At 40.6% G+C, this 21,031-nt stretch overlaps 1 protein-coding gene across 2 annotated transcripts in view; it reads left to right on the top strand.

The window, feature by feature from the left end:
* Positions 1 to 982: 982 nt before the first annotated feature.
* ADNP2 (ADNP homeobox 2) overlaps positions 983 to 21,031 on the top strand; it is a 29,178-nt gene continuing 9,129 nt past the window's right edge. The window contains exons 1-4 of one of the 2 annotated variants that reach the window (XM_026660630.2): positions 1,077 to 1,158; positions 2,280 to 2,425; positions 7,968 to 8,087; positions 13,334 to 13,423. In XM_026660630.2, coding sequence (XP_026516415.1) covers positions 7,980 to 8,087; positions 13,334 to 13,423 — 198 coding nt within the window. In that variant the 5' untranslated portion in view covers positions 1,077 to 1,158; positions 2,280 to 2,425; positions 7,968 to 7,979. Of the gene's footprint in view, positions 1,159 to 2,279; positions 2,426 to 7,967; positions 8,088 to 13,333; positions 13,424 to 21,031 lie in introns of both variants that reach the window. The other variant, XM_026660639.2, reaches the window with a different exon arrangement.

The raw sequence follows: 21,031 nt of genomic DNA, 5'->3' as shown, positions 1-21,031 counted from the left end.
GATCTACACAATAATAGATCCCCATCTGTGCTGCCATTCACCTCTAATCACTGTATTACTACATAGTTTGATGTCTCCATCACATTGAATTCTCCTCACATTTCTTAATGTCTCCCATTAGTTTAGAATAGCCTCTTGTGAACTTTCCTTTTAATTTGCTGCAGACTTTTTATCCTGAAGTGGACTCAGCCAATCAACTTTATCCATGCTTTTTTTTTGGGAGGAAATGTCACACTATGAATTAGTTACACAGTATTTGCACAATGAGTTGTACTGGGGAACCACATTTTTGGGTTCCTGGTTACTAGTTCAGGCAGAGTGTAAACCATGTGTGTGGAAACAGTTACTGCTTAAAGAGCTTGGACCACTTGTTTTCTCCTCCAATGGGAAACACTGTCACTTGACATGGCATAATCCTATTGGCTGCTGGATGTGGGTGGGCATCTGATAATCCTGCAGATGCAAATGAGGCTTTACCCAACATCCCATGCAAATGAAGTCAGGGTTGCTGGGTGACCACGTGGTGTTATTGATGGGAGTGAAATCAGACCCCTCCCTCTTCAGGATGACGTCACATGATCATCTCAAAACCTAGTAATAGCCACCCCTTGTGCCCACTCAGAAGGACCAGAACAGGATGGGAAGGTAAGGGAGGTAACAGGTGAGTCAGGGGGACCCATGGGGGGTTCAGCCCCCCAACATTTTGCACCTTTAGTACCTAGCCTCTCCCTAGGGAGCTGATGGAGGGAGCCAATAGGAGCCTTGGACAAACCCACTCCCTATTGGTCTGCTGCCTGATATGCAAATGAGTATAACGTCACTTCCTGGGATAAATCGAGCGCCATTTTCTCTTTCTGGTTTGGGCTGGATAAGGAGCCAGCGGAGGCGGATGGATGGGAGCGGGGCCCTGGGGGCTCCGCGCAGGGGCTGAGGCGGGCCAGGACGCTGGCGATGCTGCTGCTGCCGCCGATCTGTGACTGAGAGCGGGGCGCAGCGGGCGGCCCCGGGGCCGGGAGGAGGAGCCGGCGAGGCGGGCGGCGCAGCGCGGTGCGGGGCTGGCTTTGTGAGGAGCGGGAGGCAGAGGCTGCCGCGCGGACCCACGCACCGGGGAGGCGGAGGCGGAGAGGAGCGGGCGAGCTCCCCCTACAGCCTGGCCGGGTAGGTACAGGGAGCGCCCGCCCCCAGCGCGGCAGGGCTAGTCCGAGCGCCCGAGACGGACCGCGCGGCACAGCGACTGTATCCTCGGGCAGGCTGGGCGTGCTCCACTAGGCGCGCCGGGGCTCCGGCTGGCCATGCCCTCCCAGCTGGGAGCGGCAGGCGCCCAGGAGGCGGCTCGGCCCAGGCAACCTAAGGCGACCCGAGTGTCTCTATGTATATACCCCCCTCCCAGCCCAGAGCATCCTGCCCCAGCGTACATTGTACCTGCTCCATTTACTCGTCACCCCTCCCCCCAAACCAGTACAGTGAGGAGGACCCCCCCCCCGCACAAAGCCACCCCTCTTCGGTCCAGGGCTGGGGTTGGGCGGGGGGGGGGCTGTGCCCTGGTCCCAGCCCCCCTGGGGGCACAAAATGTTTAAACTCTTTGGGACTTGCAGCGTGGGATACATCCTCCACATACTGAGTATCTGGTACCCACTGGGAGGCGGGTAGAGGGTGCTTCCTGGATACCCCGCATGGAGTTGATACCAGAGAAATTCCCTAGATTCCATTGTGCATTCTTGACCTCCATTTTGAATAAGCAAGAGTCACATCATCATTGGAAGCTGCAGGTCACATGATATTTCTGAGCATGCGTAGTACAAAAGTAGGGAAAAGGTCAGCTGAGGTAAATAACCAAAGTAGGGGAAAGGTCAGGAGGTTGTAACTCTGAGGCAAAGAAGGACAGTGAGCATGCCTGGAATGTTGATGTGTTTGAATGTTGGTACTGAGCATGTGTGAGCATGTGCAGTAGATCTGATAGTCTAGAAAGTTCTGGAAGGTGAGGCGGAGGGTGTTTCCTAGGTACCCTACCCTGCATGGAGTTGGAGTGATCGAGAGGGCAGTGCACTCTTCTTCCTGCTTCTCTTCTGCCTGTCCCCCTCCCCCGCTTTCCTGCCATGTTGTAGTATAGAAAAGTGCATGGGGTGTGTAACTGTAACACGGTAATAGAAGGGATACACAGTACCTTTAAACTCAGGGAGTGTGCAGTACTGAAAAATACTCCTGCAGGCAGTGGCAGGGTTGAGCCTCAACATACACTTGTCGCCTGATCTGTTTTTGTTTTTGTTTTAAACTCACAGTAGTTAAAACCCACATCATCCAGAGAAGGAAGAGAGGTTAAAGGGAAGATGAAAGGATTGAGTTAGTTGGCTGCCTTGTTCAGAGTGTACTGCCTCTTGTGCACATTCCATAATGACTGTGAAGTCCTCTGGCCGTCAGACTTCAGGTAACACAGATGGGAAGGACAACATCCTCATTCCAAAACCAAATCTCCTCTTTAACCAGAATACTGAGGGAGTATAGGCCATGCAGATGTAGTTCCCCAACCCTAACCTGTACTTTTGTTCGGGACTGCTCTAGAATAGTGGAAGGGAGTAGGCAGAGCCCTTCTGTAAGCTTGATGGTTTCAGATACATTCTAATGACATAGTCTTGTAATGTGAAAATGAGTGGTAGCTAATGTGTAAATAAATCAGGGTTGTCTTAGGGCTATCTATGTGGGAAATTGATAGGCATATCTGTAGAATAATATTTATTTTACTATCTTTGGGGCTTCTCTACACAGGGAACTTGACCAGCACTGCTGTAGTGGAATAACTATCACGCTGAAGATATTCTAGAATAACTCCCCATATGGACACTCAATGGAGTGTCGATATGGCAAGTTATTCTGGAATAGTTATTCCACTATAGCAATACTGGTCAAGTTCCCTGTGTAGAGAAGCCCTAAAAGTTTGTTTTTAGAACCGTCTCCTCCTCCTCTCTTATCTGGATAGCTGCATTTTGAGCTAGGGAGAAACTTCCGTGTTTAGAATATGGCAGGAAACCAAAGTTAGTGTAATGAAACTCGTGGTGTTCTCTTTAGTTTATTATACAGAGAGTAACCCTAAGGGAATATACACTCCAGAATAACAAAGCTATAATTTTAAATAGCAGTTGTTTTGCAGGAAATTTTTAATTTGATTTCCTTTCCATGCTTCAGAACTAAAGGAACAATTTCCAATGAGTCAATTTCTTAGACTATGTATTCCAATAAAACGTTCATCACTTACTGCTTGAGAATATAATATAAACTGTCTTAAATTATGACTAGTTTCCAATAAAACAGCTGTTAGTATTTAAATTGTTTGCTGTTTTCCTTAGCTAAGGAAAACTGTTTTGCTCACTTGAGGGGTGTGCTTGTAAAATTACAAGTTAACTTATTTTAGCTCCTTTTTAATATTTTTATGTATTGCTTAAGTACTAAGTTAATGCTTCATTTCTTTTTTCTTCAGCTGAATAACATGCAGCTGGATAAAATTGAAGCTCAAATGTGAACTGAATCTCGTGTAATTTTAAAAAAGTGCCTAATAAAGTGAAAATATATAAAATCAACTGAAAATTACAAGTACACTTGCATTCTAAAGCAAGATATTGGAAAAATCTCTTTCCTTTATTTACAAATCAGGACCAAAATGCAAAGTTCTGCATTTTCCTTGTGACAATTGAGTACAACAAACATGAATGTTTGACATTGTGATAGCAGTTTCAGGGTAAATGCAAAATCTTGATCTGAAGTCCTCACATGTAAAGAGAATGAGTTCTTCCCCTGATATTTTGCTTTAGAATTCAAATGTATGTGTTAAACTCTGTAGAGTTGACATATATTCTTTCGGGTTCTAAAAAGAATGACTGAACCTTCCCTCCCCCCAATTTTTTTATTTTTCCAAAAGTCTGCTAGTTCACTCTTAGAAAATATAGTTCATTGAAGTAATCAGACTTTGCGACATTCAGTTTTAATTTTTGATTATCTGCTTTTTTGCTTTAAATGTGAAGGGGGGAAAGGGTGGAGGTTATACAGAATAGTATTTTCTTTTGCAATTGTCACCTGTACAGTAGGTGTGCTCTATCTTATTTGAGAGTCTTTTTATTAGTCTATGTAAACTGGAATGGAACTTGCCACATCTATATCTCCAACAGCTCATGCACACTTTAAAGGTGATCTGCAAAAGGACTTTTTTTGTACAGTTGTGCATATGCCCTTTTTTGCTGTTGCTATGTTTCCCTTCTTCTGTCTTACCTTTAGAAATAAGAGGAATATCAATTCTGGTCTGTCCTGATTTTGGTGGAGGACTTGTAGAGAGTCTGAAGATGAATATTGTTAGCTCACATATTAATTGAAGTGTTGAGATGTTGAATTGTTGAAAAACACTATTTTCCAATATGTATGTTGTTGAAAATTTTAAATAGGTGGGGAATCTTAAAAAAAAAAAAAAAAAAAAAAAAAAAAAAATCATCCCCATACCTTCTTTAAGTGTCTGACTAAAAATTCCTTCCTCAATTTCTCAGCTCTTAGCTCTGTATACCTTCTAGGCTAGTCAGAACCCGAATTTCCAATGTAAATATCAAGCAGGGGGGGAAAATTGCTTAAACCGTTCAGCCTTTCTCTGTACATCATAAATCAGAAGTGCAATTTGTTTTTCATTCTCAGGTCACCTGTTTCTTTCACGGGGTGAAATTGTTAATTTTAGCTAATTTTTTGGGGTTCACAGATATGGTCTTCAAGCACACTAATTTTAGTTAAGTGTTTCTCTGATTCATAATATAATATTTGAACTATGTTGCTTGGAACAGTGTTTCAATAGTAAACATTGTACTGGTAGGAGGAGTCTGCAGTCTTGGTGGTGTCTTCTCTTGGTTGAAAAGCAGATCATGTTTGCGTGATTTAATATGGAGAATATTACCTTTCATATGCTATGAAATAGTGGAGAAAACCTCATGCTGTACTCAAGTCCAATACAATACTGTTATGGAAGTGTTACCCTAGTCAGACAATATTTAAAGGAAAAAAGTTAATGGACAAAATACCACTAAGGGCTATGTGAATGATCTAAGGACAATTCATGTGTCAGGACTGCAAGATCCGCAATAAAGATAGCAAGTACTGTAATCTCTTATTTAATAAGATGATTTGTTTGGATTTTGCACTTAATAATGGAATGCTTTTGGAAACCTATGTGAATTATGAATTTTTTGGGAGCTGTTTACATCCAGAAGTAACTAAAATAAACTTTGCTTAGTAATAGTTTTTGTCACTCTGCTCCCAAACATCCAGTAGCCAAGGTGGTAAGACAAACTGTCATTTTCATACAGTGTATCTTACTGAATTTGCTTTGTTAACCCAGTGTTGGCTTTGGTTGGCAAGAAACTGGTGGTTGCTAGCAAAAGATTGGCGGTAGTTCAGGATGCAACAAACGGAATGTTTGGTTAAAGATTGAAGGCTAAAAAACCAAAACAACTAATGACATGGAAATAAAAATGGATGGATAATACACTATTCTAGCTGTGAAATACTGAATATTGTGAACTGAGAAAATGAAACTGAGGACTTAAAAAAACAAGCTCAGAAAGTTGGAATTCCTGATTTATGATAGAAGAAAATGTGTTGTATATTTTAAATGGATTATCGAAGTGTAGTAGATTGATAATTTGAAATCTTGCTTCCAAGCATTGTGTTAAGACCAGTGGCATATTTAGTACTTGTGGAATGTACGTCTCTTGGATTGAAGAACTGCATCTTGAAAATTGGAATATATAAAGCCAGCTATGTTCAAGAATATTGTTTTTTCTGGATTAAGAATCCTGACCTTCAGTTTTAGAAGACATTTGATTTGTTAAAACAGGACTGAAAAGTATGGACATGGGTTATTAGTGCTGTTTTAGTAAACTGATGGTTCTATCTTGGTAGATAGTTTGCTTCTTATGGAAAGTCTTTCTTCATCTAATTGATACATTGATGCTTCTGAATGAGAAGGAAGATCACCCAAATGGTGGAAGAAATATTTCCAGTGGACTTGGAACCCGTATCTCCTTGTGGCTGAATTGATCATCGTGGCATCTTATCAACTGTGTTCTTGTATAGTAGACCATGGAGTCTGGTGCATATAACTTGATACAATAGTAGCATTGGTTATAAACTAGAACTTTAAAGTGTCCAAATTTCCACTTGATCTTAATTTGGAATAAGGATTTATCTATTCCCATGGTATCCGAATGCCTTCCAGAGTTTGTTTAAAAACAAAAAATCCAAGGAGACTAGCATCTGACAAATGGGGCTCCCTTTCCGTGGGGGATGAGGAGAGGAAAATAGGAGGTGGTTTTGTGTACATAAGTTACGATGCTTATTTGTTTGGAAGGATTTTAAAGGTTGAAGAAGTGTGTTTTCCATCTGGACTGGGATGTAGATTGGGTTTGTGGTAGCTCATAGTTTCTGTGGGAGAGAATTCGGGTCTGGGGGTCAGACCCCAAGAAAAATCCTGTCTTCTGTAGAGGTAAGCTTTATTCTGGTAAGGGACAGCTCTCTTGTTTTGAGAAATGGAGCTGTTGAGGGCACTCGAGATTCTGAAAGGTGAAGCAGGTTTTTTTTGGGTGATCTGCTTCCGGACTACTTAGATTTTGGAAATAAGGACTGAGACCTTCTCTGGATCCTCACAGAACTGCGTGTGTAAGCATATAACCCAGTTCTCTGTTCTATCAGTAACATGTTACTGAGTAGGCATGCTGCTGTATTCTGCACCAGTTTCAGTTTCTCAGGGCTGATGCTTTGAAGCCCAAATAAGTTGCATTGTTGGAATTCAAATAGGAGTTGATGAAGGTGTGTATTATCAAGGCTAGGCCATCAAAGATGGGATGCGGTCTTCTGGCCAGCTGGAGACGGTAGAAAGAGTTTCTCCTGGATGCGGCTGTACAAGAGGCTAGAGTTAATGGGAAGCACAGAAGAAGTCCTAAAGTGCATACTTGTCTTGATGATCAGTGAGCATGTTTCTTCAAACAGAGGAGCTTGCGGTGGTAGTGGTGGTGATGGTCTCTAAGAAGTAATTCCCTCTGCCTACAGCAGAACTTCTATTTTGCTGGGATTTAACTTCAGCCAGCTTTTCCTCATCCATAGGTTTGCCTTTGCCTGGCTTGGGTAACTGGGTGATAGTGAGATATTGTCATTCCAATAATCTATACAGTTAGAAATCCACACAGATTTTACCAAGCAAGAAATCTGAACGTGCGTCTGCTGAGAAGCACTACTATAGCCATACCATTATTTACAAATATTTTTAAAATTCAGCTTACATTTGCGGCTTCAGCTGTCCACCGTGGTTTTGAAGTGGTGGAGTTTTGAAGGTTGGAAAACTGCATTAGTCTTGTATTGCAATGTCTGGTTCCATGTCACTTAAGCAAGGTGGTGGTTGATAGTAGCAGTTGCAGGAAATCCTGATTTCATTAATAACTGTACTTAAAAGATATCTGAGCATATACACGGCAAAAAGTACCCCCCTACACACACATGATGCGGTTTCCTTGGAGGCAGAAATAGCATCACATTTTCACTTGCATGTTATATCTCCACTAGGTGAAGTGGTTGTTTTCTAAATATAGTCCGAAGTTAGCACAATTGAAGTATTCAGGCTTCCATGCTGAAGATCACAATATAGCTACCAAACAGGAATGAAGAATAGAATTTGGCTACTTTTCAGTCAGGGTGGGAGGAATTTGAATTTTTTTGAAATCTTGGGTTAACATAAGAACGTGCATGTTTGTTTTAGAATAAGGAAGTGATCTCATAAGATCATATACTAATGAAGAACAGTTCCTTGTTCAAAGCATTTTGCTTTTCATGCTGGAAAGTAGACTTTTGAGGGAAGCATAGCAATAATTTATATCATGGGAATAACACTACAAAGCTTAAGTGTGCATGTACAAATGTTCCATCACATTATTTTTGTCTTTCTCTTTCAGGAAAAGTGCAAAATGTTTCAAATTCCTGTTCAAAATCTTGATAATATCAGGAAGTCTCGAAAAAAGGTGAAGGGCATTCTTGTGGATATTGGGCTTGACAGCTGCAGGGAGTTATTGCAGGTAAAGAATTGAAGTAACATAACACAAACTGCTGAAACTTGAATTTAAAATTTTTGAAAAGTCTTTCACAGTTTAGTGTATATATACTATTCATCTGTCTTAGAAATTTATAATGTGGGTGGGTCAATAAAGAACTGCATCCTTACTTGGATGATTGATTGCCTGAGTCTGGCAATCTATTATAGGCCTGGAATTAGGAGTTTCCCGCAACATAAATTACTGAAACGTTTTGATTTTTAGAAAGGCATGAAATGGAGGGTGCTGCATACTCTTTACTGGTAGTATTGCGTCAAAGGAAAGCACTGTTACTTAAGGAAATGTTGCTTGTTTACTACATGAGTGCTTTCCTGTATAGGACTCTTTAATTTAAAAAAAAAAAAATCAACAACCGAACCACAAACCATGAACAAATGAAGACGTGAGCAAACACAAAGGGACTAACTGCTCTGCCTTGGCATATCAAGAAGAAATCTCTAAAGGATGTACAAACTGTCAACATTTATAAACCAAGCAAAGAGAGACCGTAATCTGTTGTAGGGTTTTAGAAACTTGACTCAAGATCACTTCGGGGAGGGGGAGTGAATCAAACTGTTGTGTGGCAATTCAGTATTGCATCTCCACAAATTCAAGCAGTCCATGTAGTGCACTGAGGCTATGAAGACAAATGTGACATCGTTTTGTTGAGCAGAGACTGTCATTTTCTGGGGAAAACACTTGCATGCAACAAGCAAAGAGAATCTGCACCAACAGATTAGAGAACTTAATATCAAAAAGCTGCAAATGCAATCACTTTTCAGGAACTAAATAAACTACTAAATGGTAGCCTTGACTTGACCAGTTGTTAAATATGATCTTTCATTGCCTTTTCAGTATATTTATGACTTTACTTTGTCACCAGCTGAGGACTTACATTACGTCTGTAGGCGTGACATGCTCATAGGAGAAAGAGGACTAAAGCATGATTTTGTAGGGAATCTGGCTATGTTTTTACAATGACTACTATTTGAAATTGGTCATTTAAGACTTGCACGCAAAAGAAACATGCTTTGGATCACTATGCATCACTGATCCTGGAACAGTGTTGACATTTGGTTATTCTAATTAAATCTTGTCTGAGGGACTTTAGCATTTGAATAAACTTGACAAGAGAGAACACTTATGTATTTGTCCAGTAATTTGCATATTCCCTCTATTCTGATACTATATTTTAATCAGAGCATTTCTCATTCCTAAATTCTTACACCTAGATCATTTGAAGTCCAAATCTTGGTTTGATATCAATTTCTTGCTATGGAAATTATTGTAAAGTCAACTTTTGATTGCGCTATAGAATAAATTGAGAGAGGATTCGTGACTAAGACCCTCTTCAAAGCATAAATAGGTTTTTGAGAAGCATGGTAATCATGGGGGGGAGATATGATGAGTGTGGGTAGAAAAGGGGCACAGCAAATTGAGTTATCGGATATAAAGTCCCTTGTCAAGTTCAGTTACTGATGTTTGGCTTTCTAGATAAGTTACAGCTGTTTCTGTTAAGTATGGAAGGACTTCATCAACTGGGATGATGGTTTTTAGACTTCTTGGGTTCAGTATTTTTCCATTGCAGCATAGTGTGACTTTTAGCAATCGCTAAAGCATTTTGACCAGTGTTGATATTTAATAGGTGAGAAGTAGCTTAGTTTCTCCGTATCTAGATGAAATTTTGGAAAATCCAGTAATCCATTACCGTGATAATGTTATAGAACTAACCCGCCATGTTGAGGTAACTATGAAACAGGCCTCCTAAAAAGGAAGTTTCTGTAAGATATAATAATTGGCATTTGTCTCTGGAGGCAAGGTACGTCTGAAGGTTGGTCTCTCTTTGTAACCGGAGACCAAAAGGGCCTGTTTGTTGGCTAACAGCTTACACTCTCCTTTGGGAGGAAGACATGGGCCTTCTGTTCCAGATTTATAGTTGGATCTGCTGCACAACCATATTAGGGTGGATTAAATCATCATTTTATTTTATTTTATTTAAAAGAATATCCTTTTTTAAATTTAAATTACTTCAAAAAAAAATCTATTTAAAATTCAACAAGAAATGATGACAATATATGCTAAGACCTAAACTTAATATGTATTTTTTTAAATTTAAATGATTTTATTAGAGTAAACAGTACCTATTTGCTTCTAAAGCTTTAAAGAAAATGAAACCACTAAGCAGGGGGAAGTCCCTGGCTAAGCACATGGAACCAGAGCTTGTAGAAATGCTAAACAGGCTTTTTGACAGCAGTAGCCTCTTCTGTTGGGTGCAGAGAGAATATTTTCTTCCTTTCACTTTATTCAACTGTTCACTTCAATGGCTAGTTCATCCAAAGTTAAGGAACCAGCTAAGAGTAGAAAAAGCAGGGAAGCTGGCTTACTTCTTCCAATCTATGAAAAAGCTAGGTGTGAGAGGATGAGCTCTACTAGTTCTAAAATCTTGAAGGACATAATGACCAGAAACAGTCTGTTCAATTTACTAACTACAGATAACACTTTATTTGCTTAATAAATTGATTAGTTCTAAGAGCAAAACATGTTTTGATAATTTTTCCCCTTCTGTATCCATACTAAAGGTAGTTTTATTTTATTAACTGGAATTCATTTAAAAAGACTTTTTTCACCCAAATAGAACTTGCCACAGATCATAACTTAAAAAAAAAAAAATCCAGTGAATGAGAAATACATCATTCACTGTTTTTCTAACATAATAAATGAATGTGAAAATTAAATCTGAATAAATGTATGTTAAGATAAATAATTGCTTAAATAAATGTATATAGATGCACTATATCCTCCTGGCTAGCAGGAAGTAGTACCAAATTTGGTATCAAGGCTATATCTAGTTTCAACTTATCATTTTTATGGTTACCAATCAATGAGAATAAGATTGGCTTTAGGAAAATAACTTAAGTACCGATGCAAAACAAGATCAATGATTTAAATGATTTCCTGCTTTAAATCACTTTGATTTAAATCCGTCTATCCTGAACAATACTATGTTAAGTGCGCCTAGAGTGTGACGTCCTAGATGTATTGGCAACTTATTCTAACTCTTCTCCAACAGGTTAGGATCTGCAATAGGTATTAAAACATAAAGCAGAAGTCAATATTCAAGATTTTTGAGCCTAATGCCCTTCTGGTAATTGCTTTTTATAAGTGAGGGAGCGTTTTTCATTCATGAGGTACATCAGTGTAGAAAGTAAATACTGTAAAAAGTTGTACAAATTCAAGGACAACTTGACATTCCTTGGATTCTTTTATAACTGATTATACCAGGCTATGTAGATTCCACAAATACAAGTGCTGAGCTAGCAAAATGTTAGGTCAATATGTGTCTGACAAGCTTTTCCACTTTCTTATCCATTTAACTTTTGGGAGAAAAAACTGGGGGACTATAGGATTTCTCATGCTCTACACTCTTGGGGGGGCTATAGGATTGCTCATGCTAAGTCTTTTATTTTACGATGCTGTCTGCAGGGATTGAGGGCTTTGGTGGGAAGCTATTGAGGAAGTTTAAGTATCAGCTTTAGAATTTCTACAGGGATTGGCGGGGAGGGGAAGGAGCTGTTTTATTTATTGCCCAGAGAAATTTTGCAGCTTTCCCAAGTGAGGGGGAGAGTTCTTTGCTTGTCTCTTCTAGGTTGTGGGAGACATCTCTGGGTTTGAATTGCTCTTTTGAGTTCTCGTGAGTTATTTCCACTATCTCTGGATTTCTTATTTTGATGCGCTGTTGTAGTTTTTCCTTTTTGAAACCTGGCTAACGAAACAGATCTTTACACCAGAAACTCTCACTGTGGTGTGAGTTTGAGTATATAATTCTAAAGATGCCTTTTGGCCTTCCTTTAACTTATAGGGCAATTGGGGTAGCTGGAGGCCTGCAAAACAGACCACTTGAGCCCCCTTTTTATCTTTGTGTCTTTGCCCATGTTGGAAATCTTCAGCTGTAAAATCTTTAATCTAGAGGAATCACTCTTTAGTAGCAGCTGCTTGAAATTAAGGCAGACCAAAAACTTAGGGATGGGCCCTTTTGACATCACAGAAGGGGAGAAGTATGTACAAAAATTTTCTGTGGCCATAGGCGTTTGTCTGATTGAACGTCAAAGCAGAAAACACTAGTGTGAAGTGGATGCTCTGCAAAGCAGAAGATAGCGTATTTAAAAAAAAAAAAAAAAGCTTTCATAAGGTAAATATTTAATACCATGGGCTTAAGCACAAATTTCTAAAACTTATTCTGGTACTAGTTTCTGGTACTTTTTGAATGTCAAACTGGCATGTGGGATTGGTGGATAACTTCCTCTGTGCCAAAGTCTAATGGTATATTAAGTATAGTTGCCATGTAGCAGAAGCTGCAAAAGAAGGATTGGCCTACAGAGGTTTGGGTAGAAGATGGAGATGGGTGGTGAGGGGAAAGGAACAGAGTTGAACCTATGGATGTAGAGAACAAGAGACAAATGTAAACTTAGAGGATGGGATGAACTAGTTTTGGGGTGGAGGATTCCAAGGGAATCAATGCCAAACCCCCATTTAAATGAGGTAGGTTGTTCTTAATCTCAGCTACAATACTCTTTTATCCTGCTGGTGAGTTATGTTTCTTGCAGACACAATAATGCATGTTCTCACAACTTGAAGGACATATAGTGCTTTATTTCAGGAAACTAGTTCTCGAATGCATGGTCTTTGCAGATTAAGTGATAAAGATGCTTTGCTGAAGAGTAAAAAGACTTGGGTCCCTTTGCAAAATGACTTCTGGAGCTGAGGAGATGGAAAGGAGGTCATGGAAAAGGAGAGGAGTGGAGGCAAATGCTGAAGTGATGTGGATTAAAGGGGAAAGGGAGTTTGTTCCTTAAAAGATTCCTGAACTTGCATAGAAGCAAATGGAATGAAGAGTAGCCCCAAAATCATTCTAAACACTTAGGATTCTCTTCTTTAAATATTTTGTTTATATTAAATAACTTGAGGTGGTAGTTCAATTAAAAATAACCTAATAAGGAACAAGTAAGATCATTTTGAAATATTGGACCCAAATTTTTTGGAACTTTGAAGTTGCTTTCTTTCATCCTGATGCACAATATTGAGTTTCGGCAACCTAGACTTTTTTCTATCAGTTTATTATAATTTGAATTTTTCCCTATGTTTTAAATACATATTTTGTATATAAACTGTTCTGTAAATAAGGTGTGTGTGTGTGTGTATATATGTATATATATTTTTCCCCTCTCTTTTAGAATCTTAAAGGTTATGATCCAGGAGAAAAATATTTTTGCAACACTTCATGGAGTGATGTGTCCCCATGGGAGTCTGTGGGCAAAAGGAAGGTATGTATGCTTGCATCAGGTGGTCTGGGCAATTAAATTGAATGTTGTTGCAAAGGATGGGATGAGGATGGGATTCAGATAAAGTCCTAATGAGAGTGTAATACTCTTACATAGGATGAAAGGAGGTGATTTCCTGGCTTCAAGGATTCCTCTTCTCCATAATAATGAAAACCTACAGAATTTCTGCCGAAAAGCCTCTTTAAGGGGAGCTGTAAGTTTGTAAGGACCAGATTCTGAGTGTCCCTACGCTGATGCACAAAGTGGGGGCAGTACAGGAGCCTGACCCACCCCTGTTTCACTCCTTATATTACCCAGATACAAAGTCTGGTACTGGCTAATGACATTAGCCACCACAAAAGGATAGGGAGGAGGCAGAGGCCTGACCACACTGTATCCTCCTAAGGGGTATTGTAATAGGGCAGCCCCGTCTGGAGTGCCCTCCTGCATCAGGCCACACCATACCAGATGCACCAACCTCATTACCTTCCTTCAGAGTCCCCAGTATCTCTACATAAGCTTTCTTGTCTCATGACTACCCCTTCTTGGAGCTTATGTTTATTACAACATGGGCCAAATAGTCCATAACAGGAGTCCTGAAACCTACTCCATTTATCACCCCCGTGCATGTAATCCTTAAAATCCCATGCCACCTGGTCAGTCAATGTAGCACATACCACAGTCTGATGTCTTCTACCACACCTGGTCTCTTCCTCCATCTTCTCCTAGGTATTGCTTCAACATCTCTCATGACTCTTCAGCCCCCTCTGGCCCTCAGGCTTTAGCTCTCTGGCTTTGAGAGCCAACAGGCATCTCCTTTCCTGTTCTCAGCTTTCAATCCTCTCCAGCCTTCTCTGGTTCAGGAAGGTCAGCAGACTAGCCCCTTCTCTGGCTTCCTAGCCCTCAGCCCTTTTAAGCTTCCCAACACTTGGCTCAGGAATGTCAGCAGGCTAGCCTCTCCATTGGCTTCCTGATAATTCCTCCCTCTTTTCAGAGAGGGCCGTTTCCTGGAGATTTCCTTCCATCTCGTGATCTCTGGCAGGGGAAAGCTACCAATCTTCTGACTCCCAGGCATCTCTCATCTGGCCCTTTTCCTGACTGATTCTCTTGACTCCCAGGTATCCTCTTTTAAGCCCTGTTTAGGTCAGCTGATGAGTCAAGGTGCACTGGCTCTGCTCCCTCTTAAAGGGCCAGTGTCCTCTGTGACAGATACCAGAGGCCATAGTACCCCCTGCATGCCAGGGAGCTCTAGATGTGCCTCCTTAATACTTCCTCCTCTCCTGCCTTTAAAGGCAGGACAGTTCTTTAAAGTCAGTTGAGCTCTTTATTGCTTGTGTAAACAGAATAGTGTGATGTAACAAGAAACACAGAAGGTTATGGAGGTTGTAAAGCAGGGGTCGGCAACCTTTCAGAAGTGGTGTGCTGAGTCTTCATTTATTCACTCTAATTTAAGGTTTTGCGTGCCAGTAATACATTTTAACGTTTTTAGAAGGTCTCTTTCTATAAGTCTACAATATATAGCTAAACTATTGTTGTGTGTAAAGTAAATAAGGTTTTTAAAAAGTGTAAGAAGCTTCATTTAAAATTAAATTAAAATGCAGACCCTCCCCGGACCGGTGGCCAGGACCCGGGCAGTGTGAGTGCCACTGAAAATCAGCTCGTGTGCCGCCTTCGGCACGCGTGCCATAGGTTGCCTACCCTTGTTGTAAAGCAATAGAAAACATGAATGGATAGATGTAGGCAACTGAGGCAGAAGCTGAGAGAATTGTGTGTGGAATGGGCTACAGTGAAAAGCACACTGTGAAATAGCCCCCATCCTTTGTGTCTAGTTAGCAAGGCAAAGGGAATCCCTTGCAAAGAGAACAGTGGAATGTAGACGAGGTGACACAAATAAAATCCAAGTCCTGTTAGAGACTAAATAAATTCATCCCTATGCAATGTAAAACTACAGACATAGATGGATAGGAAGGTTCCTGGAAGAAAGGACAACCTCCTTTGAACCCCCTCGAAAGATCTAGGATTTCTTGCATTATTGTTTCAGCATTACTTGAACTGTGTTTTGGTATGGATTGCTCCTATGGATGACTCCCTCCATAATGAATGCTGCTCGTCTCCCCCCTCAGAAATGGACTGTTATGAATGCTTCATGTGTTACTATGTGAATTGCTTTGTGGTATGCTTTCAATATGCTTGAAGGTTATTGTACTACATAGCATCGGTGGGAGAACTCTGTAGCCACCTTTTTTGGAATGCTGAACATATAGGCGTCTATGGCTATGGTGCTGATGATTTGTACTGCTTGTGATTTAATAGAAAATATAGTTGTATTGTCGTATTATAGTTTTTGTGAAGCTCTAAATCAGTTTGTAGACCACTGAATAAAAACTAATTTTAAAGAAACATAGGCTGAGCAAGGTTGTTTTTTAGTAAAAATATATTTTAAAAAAAATAATGGCTTGATATTTCTGCAAGAGTTGCCAATTGAAAATGAACAGAAACGTAATACATTTTATGATTTAAATTGGAATATGTGGACTAATAATACGAACTTTATTTTAAAATCTGTTTCTCCTTCACATATTGAACAGAGAGCTGACCATCAAAAACTCCTACATACAACTTGGAGTTAGATATGATGCAGGGAAGTGGAATTGCTGAGAAGTTCGTATTAACATGGGAGCAAGTTCTTTTCTGCATCTGACGAATCTTTGTGAGTTAGCTAGAATTTTTAAGGAGTCCAGCCCAGAAGCAGGTTCCTAGTTGTCTCACACCTCTTTTAAGTCAACAAGAGAGATATTACAGGGCCATGTGGCTGAAAGGGTTATCATATCCTTTTTGGTTCCTGAACTTTTTTCCTCTCTTCCTTCCCTCTCCATCCCTTTGTTGGAGACTGGTTTTGTCTCTTTGTGCAAATACCAGAGGTAGCTCAGACTTATCTGAGGCTGCTAGGGCTTGATGCCACTATTTCTGCCTGAATGCTAGGTTCTTTGCATCCTGCAGTGCAAACAGAGCTGTAATTCAGGGCTTCTACCTTATTTATTAGCAATCTCGCTTTTAAAGTTTTGTTTTTTGACGGCGGCAGCAAGCAAACTCTCCCTCAGGGAACCATGTTTTCTGGGCTCTGTTCACTGAATGGGATCACCTCTCTCACAACATCATGACAGGAGAAAGCTAACCTGAGTAAGCCAAAGGCCAAACAGTGATGTGAATCTGTGAGGAGACCATCTTCAGGGATGTAGAAGAGACGCTTTGCCACATCTTTTGGTAGTCTCTTTGCATCTTCCTATCCCTCACACATCAGCCAGAACTTCTGGAGGCACCCTCTCAAAGGTGAAGCAGCCCTCTTCAATACTGGGAGGGTGGCAAATGGTATATTTTCTTGCTGAACAGGCATCTTCAAGGCATCTCCAAAAATCCTTTCTCCTGCACTCCTTTTTCCCCAAACCTATTCTTGCTCAATTCACTCCCCCCTCCCCCCTCCAAAAGGAAATAGAGCTCAAGGATGGTCTTCCATGTGCAAATGTGGGTGAGTGAGTCAATGGGGACAGAATCTGGCTTGCTACTTGACTCCCCATCTTCTCAGGATGTGAATTCTTAGAGAATTATCCCTACATTACCTCCTCATTTGTATATCTGAAGATAAGGAGATACACCAAGGATCCAACCACAGGTTATTTTCTGAACTAGGAAAAGGGACAGGTCTCCTAATGGGGATGAGAATCTCCACTGTAAAAGGCCCCCAAAAAAGTCCTCTAGTTGGCCAGAAAATGTAATGATGGAGGGCAAGAAGCAAATACGTATGCCTGCTCTTTGTCCTCAGCAAGTTTCAGCTCTTATCAAAGAAGGATAACTATGTTGGAACATAACCCTGAGCCAGAAAAATAGAAAATGTTCTTCCTCAGCAGACACGTTTTGAAACAACTGGGAAGAAGTGGTGGCCATCAACAAGATCCAACTAGAAAAAAGGATGAACGAACTAAATCTAAGGGAGACAGCTCCCATCCAGAGCAAAGGTATATTTTGCCATCCCTCTGCATTCCTCCTAAGACATTAGGGAAAATACAGCTGCCCATTCCAGTGAAATCCAAAAACTACAAACCTCCTGCAAGGGGAGGAGCTCCTTTCATTCTTACCCTCAACAAAGGTGTCGGTGAAGGGGTTAACTTTATTCTGGGGTGTGATATCAAGGTGTGGAAACCAAATCTCCTTCCAGTCAAAATAGTCAGTATGACTGCAGCTGTATCTACGTCTTTCCAGAAATATGGCTGGAAGTAGGATTCTCTTACTCAAGTGAACAGATCCAATCAGCTTCAGCTGGGTAGATTTCCATTCTTCAGACTGGAGATGGAGCTCTAGGGAGTGCCGCATGGATACCAAGTTCCTCCACATCTCTTTTGTTAAACTTTCTTCAACTGTGTGAAAGACACAGAAGCATTCACTTATCCTGAGATTTCACACCACCCACAGTTAAGAGCAATCGTCTGTCCTTTAGAGGCTCAGGCCTTTACTCCCTAATTATCATAGTTTAGCTTTTTAAAAAAATGTTTAGGCCAGCATAGACATCAAGAAGCTGAACAGGTTGATGAAGAGAATGTATATTCATAATGGAGACTTTTTAGCTTCTACAATCACTGCAGTCTCTTCAGGAGACCTACTAACATTGGTGGAACTGGGAACTTATTTGCATATTCCCATAGGCCCTGTCCTTGATAATTCTCAAGTTTGCCTATGTAAATCGCCACTATCAATACAAAACATTAATCTTTGGCCTCCACTCTGCTTGAGGTAGTCAGTGAAGGAATTGCTAGTGATAATAAGTAGGCTAAGGGGCTCTAGGAACTCATTAATTCTTGTTTCTAAGTAATATACTCATCAGAATCTCCTCCCCAAGGATCTTAAAGGCAACAGTTTGGGACACTTTCCATGCTTCAGGCACAAAGTTTTATCATAAATCCAAAGAAGAGTTCACTGGTCTTCTTTTAGAGCATTGTCCTCCTAGGACAGTGATTTTCAACCTGTGGTCTGGGGGCCCACAGACTATGTCTAAGATTCACAAAGGGGGTCCACACCGCCATTTGACATATTTTAGGGGTCCACAAATGAAAAAAGGTTGAAAACCACTGGCGGGGAGATGGGAACACAAGGAGAGCCGTAGTCTTTGTGACACACAGCAAAGACACTGATCTCCACAATACTTGTATTACCATATGTATTCCATTCATCTTTCCTTGCAATTGCTGGGCCTAATGTCTCTAGTTGCCTGCATAGAGATCATCCCGTGGATGAATATACAGATGAGATTTCTCCTTCAGGTTTGAAATCATTCCCAGCAAGAAATGCACATGAAAAGGAAAATTCTCCCCCAACTAACTTACTCCCTCTGTGGAAGTAGGAAGCCCACACAGCAAGTTCCTTCACTCAGTCTGTACTTTAAGGTCTGATTGAAAACACTAGCCTGTCAGGTTTAGGAGCCCACTTGGATTGTGTGGTTGAGGTTGGGCTTCAAAGCACCAATCTAGAAATAAGTGCACCAGCTTGCCTTCTGAGAATTTCAGGCTCAACTGAGGCAAGAGCATGTTGTCCCATCAGACAACACAGCCACATATGATGATGAGGGGAACATATGGTTCAAATCAAAACATATACAAGCCTTGCAGATCCTACCGTGGGTGCGATATTACATAACCTCCATCAGGGTCAACCAAATACAGTAGAACCTTAGAGTTACGAACATCTTGGGAATGGAGGTTGTTCATAACTCTGAAATATTCGTAACTCAACAAAACATTGTGGTTGTTCTTTCAAAAGTTTACAGCTGAACATTGACTTAATACAGCTTTGAAACTTTACTATGCAGAAGAAAAATGCTGCTTTTAACTATCTTAATTTAAATGAATCAAGCACAGAAACAGTTTTCTTTCCTTGTCAAATCTTTATTTTTTTTTTAAATTTCCCTTTATTTTTTTAGTAGTTTAACACAGTATTGTGCTGTATTTGTTTTTGGGGGGGGGGGGGGGAGGAGAAGGGGGCCTCTGCTGCTTCCTGATTGTGTACTTCCAGTTTCAAATGAGGTGTGTGGTTGACTTGTCAGTTCGTAATTCAGGTGTTTGTAACTGAGGTTCTACTGTAAAAGAATCCTGGAATACAAAAGCAGATTGGCTAACTCATCTGTGGATAGAAAATTCAGAGTTGGCTCTGAACCAAAAAATATTTCAGCTGATAGTCTATCTCAGGTGGATTTAGTCACATGCAGACAAAATGCAAAAACAAGGCCCCTTCTTCATCAGAGATCATTGGGAGCAGATGCTATGGCCCACAGATGAGCAAATCTTTTTTTATACCTGAGCTCACTTGCCATGTTCCATGGCAGCCTGCTCTGGCAAAAAGAATGTTGACTGACACAGAATATATGTGCAAAGCTGCCACCTGGTCCAGATTAAAGCCCTACAGGTTCAATCTTCACTCATTTCCGGGCTGGTGCTTGGCAGAAAGTTGCTCCAAGCAGTAGTCCCAAAACAGATTAATAGATTTTTCAGGCTGGAAGGGACCCCTAGAACATCTAGTCTGAACTCCTGTGTAACACAGACAATATAATTCCACTCCTGTATTGAGCTGAATAACTGGTTTGACTAAAGCAAATCTTACAAAAAGGCATCCAGTCTTGATTTGAAGGCCTCGAGATTTTTTTCCAATGATTAATCATCCTCACTTGTTTTTAAATTTTTTTGGTCTTATTTATAATTTGAATTTGTCTGGTTCAGATTAATGTTAATTTTAGGGATGGTGAAACCACCTTCTTCTGTTTTACTTGCCCTCCTTACTAACTCTTTCCTGATGACTTGTGTTTCCCATATATCTCCGATTAGGGGAAAGGTCAAAGTCCAGAATGGAAAAATCATTACTAAAATTTCTTTTCTGGGACCTATTCTCGTCCAGCAGGGCAGATTGGAGTTCTCCTGAATGTGTCTCTAAGGCCTCTTCAGGCTCCATGTATACAGTTAACAGTAATACTCTACCTCATTTGTGTTAGGAGTTTTAGATTCTAATCTACTCATAAGAATGTTATTTCCCTACAAGTTTGGAAATACTCATCTGTGTGGGTGGAAGGAGCAAGGCCAAGCAATGGAGCCTATGGACAAGTCTGAACAGCTTTTCATATTTGCAGGAAGATGTGCTGGCCTGAACTAGGGGAGAGGTCAGCCCTACAGAGGGAATTTATCAAGTAACAAACTTTACTTTTCTATTCTGACAAATAGCAACTATTTATGGTGGGGTAGAGGAAAGAGAGCTGAAGTCCAGTTAGTTGCAAGTTACTGGGATTTAGGCTTCTAAATCACTGTTATGCACTTTTGAAAATTTTACCTTAAGTCTCCAGAACAAACAAGTGCTTAGAGGAGGCATAAAGGATTTTTCTCCCCAGTCTTACCATTGTACAGTTTGTAGTGGGGAGCATCTTGCAGGAATATGCCACTGCTATAAAGGAAGCAAAAAAGAACCTTCATTATCACCGCTTTAAAATCATGGTTAAGGGAACTATTGAGAATAATGATACAATTAATCAGCCTGGTCTGCATAATCTAAATATTGACTGCTGTGGAGAGGTTTCATCAG

Source organism: Terrapene carolina, unplaced genomic scaffold (genome assembly GCF_002925995.2).
Source record: "Terrapene carolina triunguis isolate 2854851 unplaced genomic scaffold, T_m_triunguis-2.0 Scaffold58, whole genome shotgun sequence".
Lineage (NCBI taxonomy): Eukaryota > Metazoa > Chordata > Testudines > Emydidae > Terrapene > Terrapene triunguis.
This window is presented reverse-complemented; position numbering and strand designations above follow the sequence as displayed.